This window comes from Macrosteles quadrilineatus, unplaced genomic scaffold (assembly GCF_028750875.1).
Source record: "Macrosteles quadrilineatus isolate MER2022 unplaced genomic scaffold, UCM_ALF_1.0 Scaffold_3__2_contigs__length_128488019, whole genome shotgun sequence".
Taxonomy (NCBI): domain Eukaryota; kingdom Metazoa; phylum Arthropoda; class Insecta; order Hemiptera; family Cicadellidae; genus Macrosteles; species Macrosteles quadrilineatus.
Window position 1 is genome coordinate 80,842,155 of NW_026542596.1, and position 24,070 is coordinate 80,866,224.

The window sequence follows — 24,070 nt, forward strand, 5'->3', positions numbered from 1 at the left end:
ACGACATCCTCTGCCTCTACAGTCGCCTACTGGTTTTAAAGACCCTACACCATCAAGCTTGGCATTTAACCAGACAACCTTCCGCTGGTATGGCATGTTCAAGTTACTGCAAAACCGGAGAAAATCTTATATGGAAACCGACCCGAGTTATAAGTTGTTATTTTTTGAAGATTGCTTACGTCATTATTCGATCTCTAATGTCTGTTTATGGTCAGATCAGAATATTGACGAGGCTATAGCTTTTTCGTATTGTTCTTTTTCTCGGTATTCTATTGAAGCAAAGATCGAGAACTTATCCATCCAGTATTTAGGTTTTAGAAATTTTACCTTCAATCATCATTAGTATTGACGTGCAAACCACTTGTAGAAGAACTGATAATTATTAGAGATTGCAAGAGAGTTCTGGCACCTCACTTGGATTTTGCTATAAATTTTGTTTTGCTCTTCTAATCGTTACTGTGCAAGAATCCAATATTATGAATATTACTGTATTATAAAATTTTGAATTTATTAAGTATGCTGACAAGGCAAACATGTTCATTGAGTAAGACAATATTTGGAGTAATTAAACATTCATCCAAATAAGACGATTCAGGAATTGTCTACCCAGTACTGAAGAACGTCCATTCCCTACCACATAACTAACCAAATTGTAGGTGGTGTCTAGTGTTTGAAGCGTGAGACACCTCTGACCAAGGGATCCGAAAGTTACAAGATAAGATCATACTACCAAGGTTTTAGTTTGTGATAAAGCCGTAACCGATCTAGAAAACAAGTTCGTCTATCAGGCGAGTATAACTGAAGGGAAATTCACGATATTCGCGAAATTTATGCATGAATTTGCGAAACAGAACAGCGGCATTACTGAATTAAGAATTAAGTGAAAGAATAGGAACCACCGAGGAATTTAATCGGGTAATTTAATAACAGGAATCTGTGGAGAGAAAGCCTGGATGATTCGCGCTAGGTGAAGGGTCGCTTTTTGACCTCCACAGCCGACAATTATGTAACTAGAGTCGAGGTGAAAACACTTTCAAACTGTATACCTGTGTCAATTGATGAGCCATTCATAGGCAATCTTAGTTTGGGTTTATGGTGGGAATTGCACACTTTTGTTCATAGCTTTACATTGATCCCGTCGTTAATATTTTCTGTTTCATAATTTCATTTCATATTTGGATACAGTATTCCTTGATTTGGATGTTAGTTTATGTTAATAGAATAGATAGTTTGTAGAGCATTAAGAGGCCAGGCTATAAAACAATCATTCTTACGTCTCCTAAACGAGTTAAGCTAGATTTTGATACCATAATCAGAGGTTTAAAATGCCAAAATTTTTTCTAGAAGTTCAAGAAATTAGGATCATGACTGAAAAGTAAAAACAATAGTGATTTATGGTGATTCCTACTCCTGTTGCAACAACGCAAAATGAATTACTGCACACATGTATATAGATTGACTGAATCTGAGGCATATTTGCTAAAATAAGTGTAGAAAAATTTTATCTCACGCGGTCAATTATTTGTACTAACAGAGTTGTATATCGCTGTACGAGACCAAACAACTTTAACTCAATCAGTCGAACCAATTATACATAATTTATTTTTAAATATAAAATCCTCATTAATATTTTTGTTCAGGTTCATTCAACCCCATTTAAAAACTCTTCTTTGCAACCAAGCTCCGATTGAGAGATTGAGGGCGTCCACCCACACTTGTCCCAGCGACAGGTTGCAGTTGCAGGCTCAGGTGCCAGGCCAGGGGGGCAGAGCCCCGGCTGGTCACCAGCACCAGTCAAGCAGGAAGACTCCCGCCAGATCTGTGACGTAATCATGGCGCGTCTGGAGCCAGGCGAGGAGCTCGGGGCTCAGGGCGTCCTGCGGTCAGAGCATATAATAAGACCGGACCACTCGCCCGACCATCAGTGTATAATGGTGATGACTCCTACAAATTGCTAGGCAAACTTCGAACACCCGTAAAACTCGAGGTTCGTGCACCCTGTGATTATCAAATAGTCAAATCTATGACGACACTTAAATGTGAATAACAGTTTCCTAATTGTACCTACGCTGATCGCTAAGTATTGCTGATAAACACAAGACCATCGACTTGGAAGAACCTGTTCGATTAGTATTGTTAAGCAAGATAAGATAGGAACGTCTACGAGCTATGATTGGAAAACGTTTTGTGTCGAATATTGCATCAACAGTTTCTATCTAAAATCAATGATACTGGATTTATCATTGGATAAATATCGACTGTACGGTTATCTCTTGGTACGTTGTTATAACCTAACCTAATTGTGTATTGATCCATACACGTCGTTCAGCTCTTATAACTATGATCAACCAGCCGAGTCTGACAAATTGAATTTCTTACTCATATTCAAATAAACACGTTCAAAAGAAAGGTGTAGTGTGAGCACGATGCGTTGACTTCAGGTGTACGCCTCCAATTCTCCAATATTGTAGGCCTATAGCTGAAGTCATAAAGAACTTGTTCGTAAGGAATTCAGATTGTTTTCTAGAAAATTGTCAACACTTGAATATATGGGATCAGTTTCTTGCTGGAAGGTATATTTTTCTGCTCAACCGTTTAGCTGACCAAAGGAGGCTCCAGGAACATTGAATGTTCAAAAGAATTGCACAACATTGGGTCGACTAATGAACGAAACAAGAAGTCTAGAGAAAGTTCGCTCGGGCTCATTAGAGACAGCGCTGAACAAATCTATTGTTTTTGTGACCATTCTAGCTGTCAAAGACAGTACTTGCCAGACTCTGCAATTAAACTGATTGCATTTTTGATTGAATTACTTAGGAACTTGGAAGGAAAGATGATAAAATGTGCCTTATCCACGTAACGTTTATGCATAAACTGGACTCACATTGGCTGATAACTTTCAACTGTGTATGGTCATTACGGGTTTCTTCAATGGATTGGTAGAAAAAGGACGACGAACTAGACAGTAGTCCTAATTTTAATGAAGGTCATGAAAAAGTTGAATGATCCACGAGCCTGAACTGGACAAAATGTTCAGCCATATAGAGAAGGAGGCATGCAGAGCAGAAAGAATAACCAAGTCGGCCAAGTCAGATGATCTCCTAATCCAACCTTAGCTGAATTAGGTACTTAGATTTTCAAATGAGCCAGACAAGTTGTTCAGTATAGACTCAGCATGTTCAAAACATATGTCAAGGCACGTTGTTAGGGGATAAACGAGGACAAGCAAAGGTGGACAAATGGACAAATTCGTGCCTGCCAACTATTTGAATGTACCATAAAAGTTCTTTTGATAAAAACCATCCCATCCGAATATCGAAATTCATTCCACATATTGAAATTGTATATAATCAATACAGACAAGACATGATTGTCAAAAACATACATCAGTGGTAATATATTAAGACTTAGCTCATAACTCATAACGTCAAAAGACATAGTATACAATCAAATTCCGAAATCACATTTTATTATCATCCACAAACCAACGCCCAGTCTCCATAGCTTATAACTATCACATAGAGCCCTCTATAATAATTGCCAAATCACACAGCCGTGTAGGAATTTGAACCCGCCCCGTGAGATCATTTGTCATGTATCGTATTCTTCTCGCCTTCGCCGTTCAACATTCATTAAAGCTCGATCTATCAGCGTCCAATCTACAATGTGATAATATCAACAACTATAAACCTGATTGCTTCACCTGCCAGCGTTTGATCGTGGTTGAAAGTAGCTGATTGAAAATGTTGCTTTGGGAACCTGTTGTTGCTGACCAGTTTTCGGTTTACAATGTTGCAAGACCTTCGCTAGGTTGAGAAGTTGTTACGTTAGTGGGATATCTGAGTGTTAGAGCTATTCCCAAAATTATCTTTCTCTTTCAATATCCTCTCCCCGAATATCGACTTCTTCACCAAAGGAAAACTTTGTCAACGACGTCAGATCCTCTTTACTAAACCGAAGAAGATTTCAACATTAATTTGGAAGTAGATAAAGTTGTATGGCGTGGACGAGGAGAAGTGGAAAATATTTTTAGTCATTACGCCTAGCCGTCCTTGATCATAGTATTTTAACAGACGATGGCGTCCGAAGAACCATAAAGAATCATAAAGCTGTCTTCTCGGTAATTTGATCTTAGTTAGAAACAAAACTGGCATCTCATTTATTCAAGACTCTTCCTTGTCTCATCTTCACCTCAATGAATTCAGATAGTGAACTTTTGAGATTTGTTGATGAACTCAAACTCGATTATTTTATGAATTGGAAAATGGTGCCTAATTAAATCAGAACTACACTATACTGTAGAGGGAACATTTCAAAATACCTTTAGCAGCTTCTTATATTGAACTTTGTTCTAAATTGAGTCCAAGAAACTCAGAAACCTTGTGTGTTGAGTCCTAATACTCGAAGTAGAAATCACAAATAGGATGGAGTATCAAATAGATTTGCATGCAATGGTGCTGTCAAGTGTCACTCGAAGTCCTCAGCTGTTAATGAGCGATGTCTTTGAATGGCGATTGTAGCTGTGAGAGTCCTCGTGTGAATGGTGTTACTTAACATTGTGGAAGCGTGGTACTTGCTCAGCCCTCGTGGTGTAACAGGGAAAGTGCTGCAGAGGTAATCATCAATAGTTTATTGATTACCACATGCTCTTCACTGACGGATTTGTTTCAAATTGGGTCTGATTTGAGTACTTTATGATTTTGCGGTTTTCACGTTTTGTCTCTGCTTCTGGCTATTGAATGGATTTGAAGACGAGTTGCAACGGTTGAGTTTGTACTATTTATACGAGTTTCGAGGTTGTTGTATTTGTGTATAGGGAAGGATTAAAACTGTGTAAATATTCAGTGCTAAAGACATTGAGTAAGTTGATTTCAATAATTCGAGATCATGAACTGGCCGTAACAATAAAACTGAGATGAGCATTACGAAAACACACAATGGTTGTAGCGTTGCAATGGATTGTATCCTCTGCCTTAACAGTGTTCTCTGCATTTCGCAAAGGGAGATTCTCATCTATATCTAGACAGTTCTCACCTTAAAATATGTCTATATTTTTTACTTGATATCTCCATTCATACTTGGCTTAAAATCCCTACATTTGTATGGTCGCCATTTTAAAGTAAGGTATTTAAGTAAAGTAAAGTAAGTATAGACTTTATATGTCTACCTAAAGCTTAAGGTGGGCTTTGGGCTTAACAGTTACGTAGGTTACTACGTTATCATTTAGCAAATTGTTCTTGGTGGTTGTCAGCGGAGAATTCATTGGGTGATTGATTTTGGATTTAAAACATTTTATCCTATGATTTGTTACAATATCAAATACATAACCATATAAACCGCATCTGTCAATACGAAGCAACCACAGCTCAAGCCCAATCACACAATTCATTGACTCATCTCATACCCTTACTATTTCCCATCTTCACTCAACTATTCCAAGAATGCAGTCTCCAGGTCCTAGTTGCTAGTTAAGAGTATTTTACAGCCTACCGTGACTCTTCTGGGCATTAACTTTCTTTGTAATTTACCAAAAGATCAACTCATCAGACCATTCTTGCCGGTCAAACTAACCCTAGACTATTCTAGCTTTCTCTTTTATTAACTGGAAACGAAACTCGCTTCAAGTAGCACGGCCATGAATTATGTAGGGGAAGATTACCAGGGGGGGGGGTTGGTCATACCGTGACAAATTGAACGCGGTGCGATGGCTTTTGAACCTGTTACAAGCTTCATGTACTGAAGTGGCTATAAACTATACAGTTAAAGTGATAACTACCAATTACTTCTTTGGGTTGTTTTCCTCTTGGTAAACTTCTTCAGGTTTGCGATTGTAAAATTTTGAGAAATTACAAGCGGGACCAAATGTAAAAAGGTTACACTTTATGCAATGGTATGAACAATTTATATTGGATTTTTTGCAAACTAAATATTCCTAGCAATATTTTATACGAAATAAACAGATCTGGAAGATCATAAGTATTCATATGTAGGGACTATGTTTTACTAGGTTAGGCGTTTTTATTACTTACATAATCAATAGCTATTCGTGTATTAGAACTTCTCGAGCGGCAATGCCTGTTTGTGCTCGTAATACACTCAAGATCTTTCCTACCACCATAATTAACCTATCATTCACTTTTTTTAGTTGTATATAAAATGTCATTTAGGATGTTTGCCTTTTTAGGTTATGTTATTTGCTTTGTTAATCGGTTGTTAACGTCCCTGATCCGTGGCTGTGATTGGTGTATGGGAATGATGTATTCCCGCTCTAGAGCGTAAATATTCTATTTCGTGTACTGCTTACAGCTGTGGCAATGTGATCATTCCTATGCAGTGGTAGGAAAAGAACTTGAAGTTGTTTGGTAGATTTTAATGATTTGCATGTTAGTCAATATAGTTTAACGTTACGTTTCAGAAAAAAGAACTGACGTTGGGCTCTAAGATGGCCAATGAGTATCTCATGGGTAAGATACAAGTAGGTACTGGAACGTCGATTCATTATTTGACTTTTAGTCTTTACCTGACCAATTTGAAAAAAAAAACATTTCCGATTATTTTTATTAAATATACGCTATTAAGCATTTTGAGGCAGAAGGTAGTCAGATTTTGACTTTTCCATTAACATTTTTCAAACGTGATTACATGGGAAACAACAGTATTATCTGAAGAATGACAATGGTAGAGAGTAACAGTTAATACTTCTTGTGTAGCGGCTTAGCAAAACCAGTCCTCTCACCTTGGCCACACCTTCCTACATTCAACATTCCGTTGTACCCCTGGTTCTGGCTACACTTCCTAGGTGATACGACTACCAACTACTCAACTACTCTCGTCTGTACATTACTACCCACCCTGTGCACTGTCACACTACTCTCCTTGTAAATTACTACTCACCATGCACACTGTCAAACTGCCACACTACTCTTCTACTCGCCCATGCTGGCACCTGGCTACACTTCGTAGGTGATACGACTACCAACTACTCAACTACTCTCGTCTGTACATTACTAGCCACCCTGTATACTGTCACACTACCCTTCTACTCGCCTATGCTGGCTGACACCAAGCTTGAGATTATTTACTAACCCTAAGTCAGATAACGAAAAGAGTAACTTAACGTGAGGAACGGAGACTACATAGGTACCTAAGGGTGAATTATCTTGTCCTCACTATAGGACCTCACTGTAGGGGATGGAATAAAACTAAGATAGGCCTACAGCTTCGTTAAAAAAAATTCTTCGTCCATTTCGTTGAACTCAAATTTATATTGATTGATATTGCCTTCTTCGAAATTTCGAATCATTTTGTTTTTAATTAGGATTCCTGTTTTGTTAAATGATAAACATCCAAATGTTGTACAGCACAGCCTCGGTTGTAGAGCAGAGGGTCCTACGGCAATCCTTTTTTTGCAAAGAGTACACGAGTATATAAATTTTATTTCCCTATAGAAACTAACTGCGATTAAGTATTCAATACAACAAACTTTTGAATGTTTAATTAAAGCATTGGATTTACATTTACGTTTTATAGTTTGACATATACACGATAAACTGTCAAGACTATATTATTTGTTCGGGAAGGATTCTAGAAGGAACGGAAATATATGAGTTATATAACCATAATTAGTCATCGTAGGAATCCCTATTCTAAATATAATCGCCTCGAATTAGTCTAAAGTAGGTCGTAGTTCTAGATTATTCTTAGCATGAAGCCTGAATAACATAGAGAAAAGTTGACCTCAATCAGACTACCAGTGTATAATTAGTTCCTTAGTTACGTTGAATCATTTGTTGTAAATAACAAAATCTTTTCTCACTGTAAAATAGTATAACTCATCCACAACTAGGACTAAAAATGTGTACTTCATTAAAAGGGTCTTGTTGTATCTGATGATTACATGACGAAAGATTTGGTAAAGATTTTTAGGTTAGCTTATTTAAATAATTATTTGTAACCATTAGAGGATTACGAATGTTTCTTGAAATCGAAGTTACGTTGTCATTACATCATGAAACAATAATCATTCTACTAACTGCTTACAAAGATTTACTAACCTTTTTAAGTTTACTTGTCCTTTGTCTATGCAAGAGTAGATGTTGTAGTGTTTGTCCTGTCTCCTGGAAGACTTGTACGTTTACTGACCTCCACTTCCTCGCTTGTTCCAGGACGGGGATGCTGTGTCGCCCCCTGACGGCTGCGGCCGTCCTATGTCTTCACCTGGCCCTCGGCGTTCTAGCTCAGGTACGTCAACAGAAGTTCAAAGTACTCATTTGCCTCATTTGAGATTTGGAAGGTTTGTTAAAAGCCTTGTTAAGCCTCGGCACTTATCGTAACAGTTTATGATGTCCTAATCAGATACTCTTATGAACAATGTTTGCTTGTATGTTGTATGCTTGCTTGCACAAATATCACGAAAATGGCTTTGACGATTTTCTTCAAATGCTGTTAATAGTTGATTTATACCCTAAAAACGTGCTTAGTGCAGTTAAAACTGCCAACAAACATATAATTACGTACAAAAATTTAATTGATAGTCACAAATTTTTAACAGTGTGCTTTATGGGTTACTTTGGCAACAAAATAACAACGAAAATTATGAAAATCAACAAAAGAAATAAGTGTAACAGCTGATTATAAACAAACCTTAAACCAAAGAGACAGTAAGATGCTATGCTATCCTTACAACTTGAGTAAGCATGTAATATTAAACTGGCGGCACCGTTGATTTTATTGGATTAAATTTCGGTTTTGAACTAAATGATATACCCCTCCCTAGGTACTGATCTACTAAAAGGAATATTTTTAAAGAGATACACTCAGCTTCAATTCAATAAACCTTTCCAATTCTTAAGTCCAATATGGACTTTAGGTGTTTAAAATCAATCATTGTACTCTACCAATGAACAAAAACTAAGATGGATGGTTTAAAAACTAAGATGGTGTATGTTCACAATAAGATAGACTTATTAAACACATTATATGATGTAATTTATTATTGGAGGAACTGAATTTTTGAAAGGGTAAATTTTGCCCCTAACACATATAAAATAGTCTACATCCTAGTAAATAGTTCCCCCTATTTTTAACGTTTTGTTGTTGATTAATAAATTTTAAATACATATTCATCTTGACAAAAAGCATACCTTGCGGTTAAACACGTTTCCTTGAAGTCTAAACCTACACATATTAAAATCACTTTCTAATGCACTTGATTGTTCTAAATAAACAAAATAAGGGATTAGTAAGAAAAAATGTGATATTTACTCATGATAGCACTTTTATTTTCTGGATATGAAAGACATTGCTTTTTATTAGCATTTTTCCGTAAGTAACAACATCTTTCCACACACATGTTCGTCCAACATAACCCACATAATCAAAAACAACATTTTACATACTTCCTCTTAAAATTCCAATAATGATATTTTGACATTTATATCTTCTATGGAGCCGTTAGTTCTGGAGTGGGGTGTTAGTAATTCACGCGTGGCCTCTAAACTTCCACACAAACGATGAATTACCAAAGTGGGCTGGCGCGTGTTCTGGGCTGTATGAGGCCCAACCCATTGTTGTGACCATTGCTGCAATCTCAACTCAATCATAACTCATTGTTGTTGTGTTGTGAGAGTTGCAACAATTGTAAGTCTAACCTCTCACCCTACTGACATCTTGACCGCCAGGTGATTTAATTTCTCTTCCTCATTGCTTTTTGGAGTAATCGGGGAGAGAGTAATAAAATATGCTTAAGTATGGGTTGTGAGTGGGTATTTTTAGTTTTGTAAAACGTAATTTCAGTGGTGAATAAATAGAGGACTAGTAAATTTAATAAAATTAATTTTTCATCGTTGTCTCGAATTTTAGGTAATGCAGCGTAACCTTTCTCGTTACTACATAAAAGCTTATTTTCAACTAAAGAGTAAAGCTACTGGAATAATTTCAATACAAACCCTTCTGGTGTCTTGTTAATGCTTAAAAAAAGTACTTCGAAACACAAAACACGAAAAAAAACTGTAACAAGATCAATAATTAAGTAGTTTTATTTCACATTGTTTAGCAACAACACTTTAGTACTCATTACTGAAGAAGGGGTCAAGATTTTTGTTGGTACCAAATTGTAAGAAAATATAAAATACAAATAAGAAGCCTTTACTTGCATTTCAAAGGTGACCTGAATAATATAAGCTGAGTATAATAAATGAGAAGAGTCTTATATTTCGTTTCTGATAACACTACACAATTTCCCAATTATTGATCAATCCTATGCTTTAACGTCCGTATTTTTTATTTAGTCAAACTTGAGAACAACATTAAACACTACTCTTTCTGTGTTTCATGACACAATCGATTGTTTTGATCTAAACTAGTATCGTTCTCCTTTTAGTCGAGTGGGTTGTCTGATAAAAAAGTCTTCTTCCTCTGAGAGACCTACTCTTTTTAGCTCCGAATCAGCTTGTCATTGCTCTAACAAAGTAAAAACTGTTGGTGAGTAGAGACATTTTCCAGGCTCTAAGACAAGTTCCGTTCTCTAATAGAGCAGGAGAACATTCCTGTCTATCTACTGCTCTACTCATTGACATGTACCTAGAAACAAATCTACACAAATCATCTCACTCTATTCTACACTCTTATTATTTGGGTTAAAATACGTGCCTATAACGTCCCCATCTCAATGGTTGATGATTGAACTAAGCTGCTAACCCTCTATTTTCCATTTACGAAAAAATATTTGTACTCTTATGTTATACCAACCATACCAGGTTAGATATATTTCGATCGATGTCGAAAGGTCAAAAGCGAAGGAGGAGTAAGACATGATGTCCATTACAGAAGAATCTAAATGAGACAAGCAAGACAATTCAGTTAAACATAGCTCCGAACACTTTCCCTCACCTCTCCGAGTCATTTTTCAGAGGTGACGTTATTTTTATATTAAAAAAGTAATTTTTTATTTAAAATGTCTGGTTACTCTAACCTAACCTAACCTAAAATAAATTAATTATCAATTAAATAAGATGGGGACACCGCCTAGTTGCGTATTTCAACCCAAATATGAGTGAAGGATGAGTGTAGAATGGTGTGAGATGATCTACTAAATTGATAATTATGTTCATCTCAAATAAAATATATTTAACCTAACCTAAGTCGGTGTGGTCGGTACAACAGAAGAGGGTCCAAATATTGTTCCTATCGATCACCCAAATCACAAGGTACAACCTCTTCAACAATTAACAAGATTGATGTCGGAAATCAACCTGTTAAATCGTGTCTCCATCTTGAAACAAGAGACTGCCCTAACAAGTACCACAGTTTCCATGTCACACTCGGCCGGTCACCTTTGTTGACCCGATGAATATTCAGGACCGGGTCAGGAATGTCGGTGACTTCAGAGATGACTCAGGTGGGAAGTAGGTCCGACGGTTCAACCCTCCCACGACTCCTCGTCGGGGACCTCGGCGTCCGGTGACGGGGGTGTGGATAAACATCGGACGATTGACCTTGCCGAAGTTGAATGGCGAACTTCGTGGGTTCTGAAGAGGAGATTGAAAGGAACATGAATCACTCGATTTTTGTTGAACTAATAAATACCCATTGAGCAAGACAACTTTATTGACTAGATTGAACAGTGAAATTGATTGCTATGGCACACTAAGTGCCAGAAAGAGTATCTACACTACTAAGGTTACATTGTCTAAAAGGCTAGGTCCATACAAATACAACTTACGTGTAACATGCCATTGGCATGAAACACTCAAGATAACCGTTTCGAAGCCATAATATAAACTAACTCTTAAAATGATATCCTAATCTCAATTACAGGTCAAATTTATACTTAATAATGTTAAACAACGGAATTATAATAAGAAAAAGTTTGTACAAAATTGGCAGATTTATTCCCTGCTTCGATAATATTCAAATCTTAAAAGTACTTACTTAAGTTTGGTGCTACAGGGGAGGAAATAAAGTCGATGTATATTAAAATGTTGATGGTTTGGCATGAAATTAAAAAAATGGCCAAATTTTACCAAAATTTATCCAAATTACAATAATAGAATAATATGGGGATTTTTAATTTACAGTCTTTGAAACATTATCCGCAACTATTAGACGGACAAAAACGGTTTAGCATACTTAGATAGTTATTTTTTAGCTCTTAAAAACAAATTTTGGCCCATAACCCCCCTCTCCCATAGTCCGATTATGCCGGTTCGAATAAAATGAAGGTTTACTTGTTTGTACACAATTTAATAAAAATATGATGATTTTTACGCGATTTATCGTGTTAACGGCGACACATTATTATTAATTATATATTATAAAATAAGTTTGAACGGATTGTGTTTTGGCCTCTGGAAACATCAAAACGAAAAAGTAAATCATTCTCGGGTCTAGGTCTTACGATGAGACCTACGGTCGCTAAAAATGCTCTTTGTGTTTCTATTTTCAACTCTAGAGAAAATATTAACCAAGCTAAATAGGTTAAAACACAGTTTACATACAACATATCCGTGTTTACAAAAAGAATCCGGCAAAAAAGGTGTGACTTCCGGTATTTTGTCGTACAAATGTCCTAAGTAAACATTCGTCATAGTGTGACACTGACACTGACAATTTACCTATGTCAAGAGAAAGCATCGTATTGTGACTACAAAGTAGGTGAAGGCAGCACCGGAAACTGTCCCGGTATCGTTAATTGTTAGAAGTGACAGTTAACTGTTCATCCCGTTGTATATTTAGTCTCACATTCCCTAAGCATTCGGAATTCGAGCGAAATGTCATTGACACCTGTGGCCTACTTGATTGAATGAAATCGGAAGTTTGAAGAGGAAAGTTTGTCTAAGTGAAATAGCTTAAATGTCATTCAAGTTCAAGTTATTCAGTTGTAGGATAATAACTTTATTTATTAATAATGTTTGTATTGTATGCAAACTAGTTTAAATACATAATATTTGCTTGAGGATTTCGCTTTTGTTAATCAAATTAGTACTTAAACGCAGATATTAGAATAGAAAACGTTATGGATAACAAACATAAACAAATGACGTCACTGACCCGCATCTTATACCATACTATCAATGGAGTTAAAGGTGGCCGTGCTACCAACCTTAACATCTGGTTTAGACGATTTTTTACAGTAAATTCTAAATAATAATAATACAAACATGTCAATCGTTGGGCAATTGACGTTTCTTTATGTTTATGACGCATACATTTTCCGTTCTAATATCCGTAGTACTTACTCAAACTAATTTGACGATAATGGACTTATTCTTTAGCAACGGCTTTGTTCGTATTGCCCAATGACATTTTTACACTATCACCATAACTGTAGTTTTACGAGTGACCATGTTGTGTTTACGGCGCTGAGTTAATGATTTGGTGCGGGAAACTAATAATCATATACCAGCAATATAATCAGCGGTTGTTTGTCGCAAGACTGCGGTTGTGACCGAGATGCGGCCAGTTTGCTGCAGCTGTTACCCTGTTGCAGCGAACCTGCATACCAAGCGAATGTCCAGTTACTTTATTGAAATTGTGTCCAAAAGTTCCCAAGAGATTGAATTTACACTACTTAGTCCCATGCCTACCATAAATAGCATAATGCTAAAGTTTTGGCTTGTTGCTGCAAAACTCCCAAATATGTTTATTCCAAACGTCTCTTTATCCTATTGGCTTGTCATTTATACCCATCGTAATAGAGATCGATGTTTATACCTTACGATCTAGCCGAATGACCAATGGTAATTAAAAAGACAATTACTGTACCTTTAGGCCTTCGTCTTCTTTGTTTTCTGGAGAGTGTTTTTAAAGGTCCAGTGCTGCTGATTAACTTTATTTATAACGAATATAAATAAAATAAATTGTACTTTAACAGCTGGTTAACTTAGGTTGGTTGTTTAACAGTCAGATTGTAAACAAAAGAAAATGAAAACGAATGTTATACAGGCTACTTCAATTGCAACACGATTAAGGTACGTAAGTTATATTCTTTAAGGTATAGATCTAAACTTATTTAAATTTTGTAATTTAGTAGTGTTATTTTATTTATAATATAATGGACCTAATAGTCTCAAACAAACAATATATTAACGCTTACGTCATTACTTTCCTTGAATTTTAATTTTTGCAGCTATAATGTCATCTTTAAAAGGTAAACGGGTGTCGCATTATTTTTATAGTCGAAAACATGTTTTGCATTTTTTGAAAACGCATGATTTGTGCATTGGTCTCCTTGTATATCTATTAACAAGCATTCTACTTCGTTGAGTCCGGCATGGTTTGAGTTCTTCGTTAATCTAACCTAAGCAAACAAACGATATATCTAATGAAATAATCGATATAGTAAATAATATTTCATTCCATTGTTTTTGACAACAGATACGGAAGTTTCATACTTTTATTATTTAAAATGTCTTACTAAATATCTAGTAAACCATAAACGGTTATATAGTAACCGATTCAGGATTTCACATAACTCTCATGTTTTTTCCTTACAATATCACAGACTAGTTCAACCCTAGTAAGTGCCAATCTTGATCCAGTCCACCATGCTAACAATTTTTTACGATCCATCTTAACTAAAATTCGCTAACTAACTTAAAAGTCCTGGCATACAGTAGGAGATCCTCTGTTGAGGAAACTGCGAAGATAATGAAGACATTGAACCGTGTATCACTCCGTTCACACAGTCAACGTAACAGTAACAGCAACAGTAGAGTTACGAATTGTTTGGGAACTGTTCCCTTCTAACGAGACCTGCTGTACAAAGTCTATCGCGAAACCAATGTGAACATGACAAGCACACAACTGACACGGTGGCAAGTGTTATATTTGCGTAACTAACGTGACAGTGAATTCTGTCATAACAGTTTCTTGTCGGATATAATAACGGTCAGGACCAGTTTTTAGACTTGCTTGGTAACTAAAACCATTGCTGGGACAATGCAAGAAGAATGCTAATTTTAAATTCGAAGCATGTTTTGTTGGTGTGATGTTGGATGAGCCAGGAGTTGTTGGTGATTGAGTATTCCTTAATCATTTCAGGGGGGAAATTAAATCGCGTGCTTTTAGTCCACGTTTTAGTCACTGCACTATTAGAGGACAAACAGTAGGTTAAGATTAACAAATGAGCCGTTTTGATTGAATTAAAGCTTGAAAGAAAAGTGTAATGTACACTGTACATAGCAACCTTTAGAGCGTGACATGTGATGATCTGCTGTGCTTCGGCTGAAGGCTGAACCCTAAGGATAATTAATCTATGAGGAATTTATTCGTTTATTCATGTAGTTTCGGGTTGTTGTTGTGTTACTCATAAAAATTCTAAAAATAAAACCATATTTCCCTAAGTACTTTTTATTAATGAGCCGCGTGTGTAAATATTTGTGCATCAACAAGTATCAGATGTGCTAATACTCGTCATCTCACAGCTTTGCTAAATCACAATTGATATATTGAGAAAACAATTAAATTAACCTAAGTATAATTTAACACGAATAATATTGCAACGAGAGCTACAAAATTTCGTAATGATAATATCAGCACTTCAAGAAGGGTAAAACTCCTTTCGCACGGTACTTACCCCTTGATTTTCCCAATGAAGGATATTGGTTTATCTCAAATCTCACTTGTTCAATCTTCCATGAAAAAACGACGATGTTATTGATCATTAATAGGCAGATGATCAAAATTAGATCTACCTTCATTCCATGTCCAAAGTGGAGACAATTTCAAATTCCCTGGAACAAGATTAAAGATCGAAGATGGAATCTTCAGTTGTAATATTTTCAATCTCAATGTCCTCATTTATGACGTGTGACGTGTTAGTTTCAAACTTGTACTTTCATCGACGCAACCTCACGATCACAAGTCGTGACGAGAGAAGTGCGGGAGAAGATTTCGTGGTAGTGACGTAGAGGGAATCATTCTCAGTACTCTATCCTGCCATTCAGAGGGTACATTGATTCATTGATCTTACGGAACAAATTCTGACTTCCATAGGCCTACGCTAATGTGTCAACCTCAAAATGTTTTTCTTGGAAGAATCTCTTTATTCTTCGAGTTTTCTGTAATTCCTTAAAGAATCATTAAGATCCAATACAGTAGTACAAACACTTTGTTCAACAATTTATTAAGCTTTTCCGTGTTCCGCTAATCCCGCTTGGATCATTCTGTTAACCCTGAAGCCGTTAATTTACTTGATCACATATACTAGTCTTAATGAATCCAGAAGAGGTCTCCTGGATCCACTTATGTCCACAAAGCTAGCTCTTCAACTCAATCCACGTTTAGTCTGAATCATGCGCGTCTTTAAAAAGTTAATCTTATCCAAGTTTTACAAGGGCATCTTCTTCCCGTGCCTTGCGTCGCGAATTCCCACTCTCTTTTCTCAATAGTGCCCTCTATTTCAGGGGGTGTCTCGTCGATCTCCATTTACACTCAAATCTACCGCTTCTTTGGCGCTTGTTCTGTTTTCAGGGCTGCAAATTGGATACTGTTTTAGGCCAATGTGCAAGTATTACGCAAACATATTGATGGAAACTTGTAGCTAGAAGATCACTACGTCGGATACCTTCCAAATCTCTCTCGCGTGTATGACTGACTTCACATTATTGCACATTTGTGAAGTAGCTAATTAGTATCGTAGTATTCAGCGGTCCCAGCATCTTACCACATGAACTGCTGACGCAACCAGAGGCTAGAGGCAGCAAGCAAGCTTGCTCAACCTCCATTGTGAGGCTTACTGTCTCAGCCGGCATTCGGTTCAAGGCTCGCCTGCATTCTGGCCTAGATGGAGGGTTTGTGATATAACTACGTGCGCTACATTGACCACGCTGATTGGCTATCAGGAGAGGTGGGTACAAGTGGCGAAGAAACCTTATAATTTGATTGACTATTAAATTTGCAGTAGGTTTTGGAATTCGAAGCTAACCCAATCACTAGGATTTGACCATTGGGAAGTGGCAACTTTGATCCGAGTATGTTTAATTTTGTTAAAACTGGAATGGCACGTTCACCTAATAGAAACATTCGGAATACATAAAAGAGAAGGATTATCTCACACATCAGATTTATACTCCTGAAATAAGATGCAATGATTGTTCATTAATGATTAGTTCAAAAAGTGGGAATTTGCATGCCATGGCGAGGGTTGAGAAATTTCTAATTTAATAGGTTGTAAACTATTATTGAAGATGGGATTTTACTAATCCAAAGAAGATGCTACATCTAAAAGATAAGATTCGTTCCGTTCATTGAATTAATATTTTCCCCATAGACATTTCCAAAAAAATAAGTGCTAAACTGAGCCGAGAACGCTCCAACCTTCGTACATGTTTGGCCTTGGCTAAGTCACGACAAAGCAATCTTAAATCAATACAACACGTAGCAAATGCTCCCTTTCACTGCAAAGTGAGTCCAAATAGTTCCCACTACATTCTAAACCAGGTGAAATGTATGCAAAGTAATCTTGTGGAGAATTCTGAATTGAATTAGTTCCCGAACATACTTAAAACACGATAGTGCAAACGTGAAAAATCAATTGTTATAAGATTGGGTGTGGCAAATCCCTGGGCGTGTTTCACCTTGTACAAATCCTTGGTGGAGGAACAATACTTGACCAATATTCTACTGAGAGATGGACCAAGAGACGTTGAAACTACAAATTTCACTCAAATACTTTGAAGATGGCCAAGGCCCTTGACCTTACAGAGGTAATCAGAGAATAATTTCAAGGACGGTAATTATTGCAGGAATGACTCGCATTTACAAATCGATTACGGCTTCTTCTGTTTGCCCGACTACTAATCACAGTTTAACTTTTTCGGGTGCTCGCAATTTGCCGGTTGCCGCCGGCGGAGCCACAATCCCGCTTATCACTACTCTCTCCTGCCTAATTATCTCTTCCGGATCCAAACTTCCGATAAAGTACTTTCCCCGCTACAGGTGCCGGCGATCCAGCAGACCGGTGGACGGCACACGCCCTGCATCGCACCATAGACCGAGCAGGAAGTGATCCAACAGTCACCTCAGCTTTCTATCAAACTATGTGATACGGCTTACATGATCTGGTTAACCACCTTGGTCAAGTGGTTGCTGAATAACGGTCTAATTGAGATTGGCGAAGTTTTCCTCCTCCAACTGGTTCCTTGCGGTTCCACCCGTTGCTGGCTGGAATTGTTATGGTGTATGAAAATCCGCTGTACGCCATATTTTGAGAAGCTATATTCTCTACCGTGTACGAAATAGCAGGAAAAGTAAATGGGCAAATATCTTTTTGTTGACTAGAGTCAAAACATCCAAATAAAATTGCGTACCGATGAGTACTGGCCTTTTAGCTAGTTATATGCCCAAAATAATATTATTTGACACGTTCAACGTCAGTTTTTCTGTCAGATGAAGAGGATGAAACCAAACAATAATCTCTCTGCAAGGAAGACTATTTATACCGTCTGTGAGAGTTGGTCGCTCGGCAGGAACTAATGTCTCCTGGGGAACGCGGATGGGAATGTCCTGATTGTTTACTTTTAATCGCTGCTACCGAGAGTCGATCCGACTTTTCCTAACTTGTTTACTTTCATTCGACAAGTGAAGCAGGTGGATCTATCAGTCAAGAGGCAAGTAAGGCTAGTGAGCAATGCGTTGGTAGCTGAGTGTGATTAGCGTTTCAAATTTATTGCTGGTTATACTAGCACGCTTGTTAGTCTAAGTCGACAAATGGCTATTGGCTGATGAAACATGCAACACTTAAAAGAAATTAAATGAAAATCTAGTGTAGCTGTGAAGGCCTTCAAGCGATATATAAACGCTAAATACGAATGTTTTGATATCCATTTGTGGACTTTGACAGTGTGAGATTAATAGACTCTTTAAGACCATAAGAAGTTTGGTATGTTCTTTCACAAACAACAATGATTTTCAACGATTACAGCAAATTTACAGTAAACAGTAATCCTCAAAGCAACATCTACTGTTCCCAATTTGTTCTAAAGGACCATGAAGAACTATGAGGCAACCTACTTAAAGAATTAAAGCACAGTTAGACGGCGTTTGTTACCGTAGTACTGTGTCACAGTGGAGACCTTGGTCATGATTGCTTGTATTGTGTGGAAACTGTGTTCAGAGTCTCCCCGACCACTCCGTTAGTCCTCGAGGACATCAGACAACGTTACATCTTGTTTAGAAAATCATCAGAGGCGGCTTTCTAGAGGAACACTACTCTCAGTGAGCTCTAAGTAGAACTGAAAGACGGGAAGAACAACTTTGGTAGATTACAGAGGGTGTCAAGTAGACTATGTCTTTAGCGTTTACTAAAATTTGAAAAATGATTTGGAAGAGTTGATTTTTATGACTATTCGGGGAGGCAAAGAAAGGGGTCACCGACATTGTAACCCCCTGGAATGGTACCCCCCCCCCCCCAATCGGTGACGTCATTTCGCCGTTAAGCGTAGGGGGGGTACAATTCCAGCCCGTAAACGCAGGTTTTTGTCGAGAAAATGAGACGTCATCGTGATTTCACTAACCTCCGGGGGTACAATTCCAGGGGGGTACAATTCCAGGTGGTACAATTCCGCCACCCCAAAGATAGTATTTATGGGAGCTATGTTTCACTGCCATATCTTGCTTGCTTAATCTCATTCGGATTCTTCTATAATGGACATCGTGTCTTCCTCCTTCGTTCCTGTAACTTGGTCATTTGACATCGATGGAAAGCGAATTGATCCATCCGAAATGAATTATTTTTCCATTATATTCACATCAAATAGTTAGATTTAAATAAAAGGTTTTGCTTACAATGTGTGCAAGTGTAAAGGAATAAATTAATAAGTAACGTCAAGTGTACATCTTTTGAAATAATTAGATTGTTTGGTATTCGTTCAGAAATCCCGATTTCGTCTTCACTCACTATGATGTAGTGTGATTACATCAAGTAGTTAAGGTAGTTGTAAACTAACAACATAATAAACAGGTAGTGAGTGATATTACGAAATAAAGACATCTCCTAATTATATGGTAATTAATATTCTTGCTCGCTGTTGCTTTGCTTTACTGAAACTGATGAATGATGATATGTGTGACTTAAAAGTATTTAAAAACTTGATTCAAAGTACAATAATTGAAGTTCTATATTCTATCAATTTGCTTCCCAATTATCATTATTAGAGAAAATAGTCATTTTTGGTGAGAGAAAGGAAAAATAGGCTACACGGAAGTCCTGAAAGACAACATACAGCAACATGACGTTTCTCGCCATGTACAGACCATAGACCTATTCAACGGGGTTTCAAAAGACGGTTATCAATGGCTCTGCCGATAGCTATTCAACATACACCACATAACACGAGATATACGTGCCTTCCTTCGGCGACTTCCGCGAGCGTTGAACCTGTCACTTCGACGGCATGACTCGACATTTGAGGTGCCAAAAAATGTGTGAGGGATATTGCTTTTATCTTGTTTAAAGATTGTATACCTTCTTCTGATGGTTCTCAACAATGGAAATGATGATACCTTTTCGTGGGTTTTCAACATTGTTTGCGGACTTGCGGTATTTTGTTGATACGGAAAGTTGCGTAACCCAATGAACGATTTTGAATAAAGAACCAATTGGTTAAGTAAATTCAGATTAGCAACAAAAGAACAGTTGTTAGCACCTCTTTTGCTTCGAAGCTTCATGGTTATCTTTGTAAAATATTTAAGAAGAAAAGAATTAAAAAATAAATCTGTCCACTGATTCACCTTCTTACTTTATTTTTTTAATGTCGTAGATATCCATTTGCAATAACACACCTGACGATAATGTTTGCCAACTAACCAATAATTCTGTGATGTTTTACATATTCTCCTCATTTAAGAGAAATGTTCCCGTGGAAAGTATTCTCGTGAATTGTTTACGCTGAATTTGAGGACCAAATGATCGCCGCGGGTGCCAAATTCCAGCTGGCGAGTCGCGCCATTTTCACGCTTTTACCGCCAACTCCACCGCTGCCATTATACCTAAACACGTCTGTTGTCCTTTGTCTACGGCTTTCGGCTTTCTTCCCTACTTACCCTACTACAGAAGACGGTTGTAGTTGAACAGTCACGTAGTTCTTTCAGTGTTAATGGCGACTTTCCTGAACGAATGTTTTGTATGCAGATGACAATGACGAGAGAGTTGTCATCACAGTCATCTATTTATCTTTATTTTGCCACGTGAATGATTTCCTTGATGAACAATTCATAATTAGAACATAAGTTTCTTTGGTAAGTTCTGATTATGTAAGAAGTGTTTTAGTTTGAAGTTTTTGTTAAAAACAAATAGTGAATACCAATATTGAATAAAAGGTCGTATTAGAGACAATTTCACATTTCACTTTCGATAGTTGACATTTGTCTTTAAACAACCTTAACGGAAAACGTGTGTAGTGTTAAGCGTACACTCCATGTTTATGATAACTTTGATCATTTTGCATAGAAACCTAATGTTTTTGTTTTTGTTACAGGATACAGCATCTAGACTTTTTTCGTGTCCCACAGGTAAGATTCTGATACGATGTAACTATTATTGAATACAACTAGGTTAAAGAAAATTCACTTTGTCTTGGGTTTGATGAGTGGTCTCTACTAACTTAAATCCAAAATGTATTAAATTTGCTAACAAATATTTAAACTATATTCTAGAAACGAACCATATAGGCCTAGTATAGTATGTCCATTGTAACCACCGTGTGCATAAACTATCTATCTTTGTATATTTTGAGAACTTATGTTTGAACTCCATCATCATTTTAGGTGTGGCCAATTATGTGCGTTTTGACCCAAATATGAGTGAACGATGAGTATAGAATGGAGTGAGAACGAGAAGTCTTGTTGGAAGACAAACAGTTTTATTAGTCAGGCCATTTATTAAAAGCCCAATGACCAAGGGCAGCTGGGTTCATCAGACACTTTTAGTTAAGGTGATAGTCAGACTTTCTGCACGTGTAAATTGGAAGATGCATCGAGAATACTGTATATCCTTATCATTCTATCTCGGTATAGATGTTTGTCGGATTGAGATCATAACTCGTCAACAGTATTATACTCCGTTCAAACAGCCGTGGCACCTGAGGGATTAGGAGGCCGCAATGATTTCCATGGGGTCTCCTAATCCGTCAGGTGCCACGGCTGTCTGAACGGATAATAATTTCATTCCAGACAGTCATTGAGACTAGGTATTAAGGATTGTTTTGATGTTTTAACTGCATGTGGAAGGAGCTTTGCATGTTTGCTAGGGACTGTGATTCCATTTATTGGCAAGGATCTCTCTGATGTTTGCTAAGGGTCTTAACGCATTACATTTAGGTCTATGACTGTGTATTTGCCAGTCCCTGATGTTTACCAGGTCTGTAAATGTTTATTTGCCTGTCCCTGAAGTTTGCCAGGTCTGGGACTGTGTATTTGCCAGTCCCTGATGTTTGCAAGGTCTTTGACTGTGTATTTGCCAGTCCCTGATGTTTGCAAGGTCTTTGACTGTGTACGTGGAAGTGTTGGTGATCAGTTTCTGCGGCTGCGGACGCGGCTCGTGTGTGAACGAACCCCCGGAATGTCCTGAGATGAGAACCAGCTGTCCTTGAACCGTTGTCCCACAAAGGTCTAGCTCCTCCCGCCTCGTCTCTGCCTTCAACTCTCGACGACTCTCCTTTTTACTTGTTGAAAAAAGTCGTATTGAAGTGAAATCGGATGACCACTTTAGACAACTATTGAGCCTGTTACGATTTGTCACATTGAGAAAATCATTCTACAATCAGTACTTTGCCTTTGAACTTAGTTTTGAAATTAGACACCTTTCACAGAATTTATGCGGTTTCAGGGGAAGCAATTACATCCAATCCATCTCACTCTAACTTAGAAACAACGGCTGATAGCGGATCAGCTGATAATACATTAAGCCAAAAAAGAGAATCCATGAAACCTCACCCTCATACCGTCTAAATTTTGTGAAATGACTATAGTTGGAGGTGATGAAGAGGATGTTTTATGAGAAGGCTTACCTTTACGTAACTTAACATCCCTTGTTAAAGCAAGAGGTCTACAAAAAGTGACTTTTAGATCCTGAAATAAACACCCCATTTAAGCAAATTTTGTAGTTCAAATAGAATATAGTTAATGAGCCTGTTGCAGACTGAGGTGCTGTCAAAGTTCTATTTCCCCCTTAGATTCTGTTATTATGATAGTTCATCTGACATAAAATGTTCCGTAGTTTAAAATAAGTTTCCCTTTTAGTTTGGATATAAATAAAACATAATTATTCTACGTCAGCGCCCTCTGAAGGAGACTCAAAAATGTATTTTCATGAAGAACTATTATTTCTGATAGTATTGGTTTTAATTAATTTTAAGATTAAAAAAAAACCCAATAAAGTATGTTAATTTTTATTCTAAAGCTGATTAGAGCTTGGAAAATGGGATGGGGATGGGTATAGGTTCTACTTTTATCAAATGTCAAAGCTGCCACCAACCACATATTCACTAGTATTTCAAAGTACATTGGCAGATTCTTCCAGCAAATTTTCATAAGTGCAAGAAGAATTTTTATTTTAGTATCCCAACCAAATGACGGTTCTGTTTTCTAAAAAACCTGTTGGGTTACAATAATTTGAAAGATTTGTTATCCTAAAGCAGATATACTTTTGAAGCAATGTTTTTCCATTGATAGACCCTATATGCATTTCGCATCCAAATTGTGGGGAGTAGTTTAGTATTTATCAAACCTATACTTTGGGAGGTGGCATATAATTGTTTTGTCACATCAGACCGACTAATATCCACATTGTACCCTGATCGCCGTGCCACTGAACCACTCCGCTCCGCGCTCCGATGACTGCACATCAAACCATGCCGTGTGCAACATTGCCGTGGAATTCATAAATTACTTGAGTCAACAGAAAATTAAGCAATGTTTGACTGAATTGGAATTTTCAACATCTTGGTTTAGTCAAGTGAAACCACCATACCTTTTGCTTTCTTGTTGCTCTAATCTCCAGCTCTAAGCAATTTCCTTTAGTCATTTTGCACGTTGTTTCAAATGGCTCTGCACGTTTTTACAACATTTA

The 24,070-nt window shown here is 37.3% G+C and overlaps 1 protein-coding gene across 1 annotated transcript in view; it reads left to right on the forward strand.

The window, feature by feature from the left end:
- Positions 1-24,070, forward strand: part of LOC128988380 (uncharacterized) — a 113,165-nt gene that overhangs the window by 18,391 nt on the left and 70,704 nt on the right. The window contains exons 2-3 of the mRNA XM_054409622.1: positions 8,166-8,241; positions 21,480-21,513. Coding sequence (XP_054265597.1) covers positions 8,173-8,241; positions 21,480-21,513 — 103 coding nt within the window. The 5' untranslated portion in view covers positions 8,166-8,172. The remainder of the gene's footprint in view (positions 1-8,165; positions 8,242-21,479; positions 21,514-24,070) is intronic.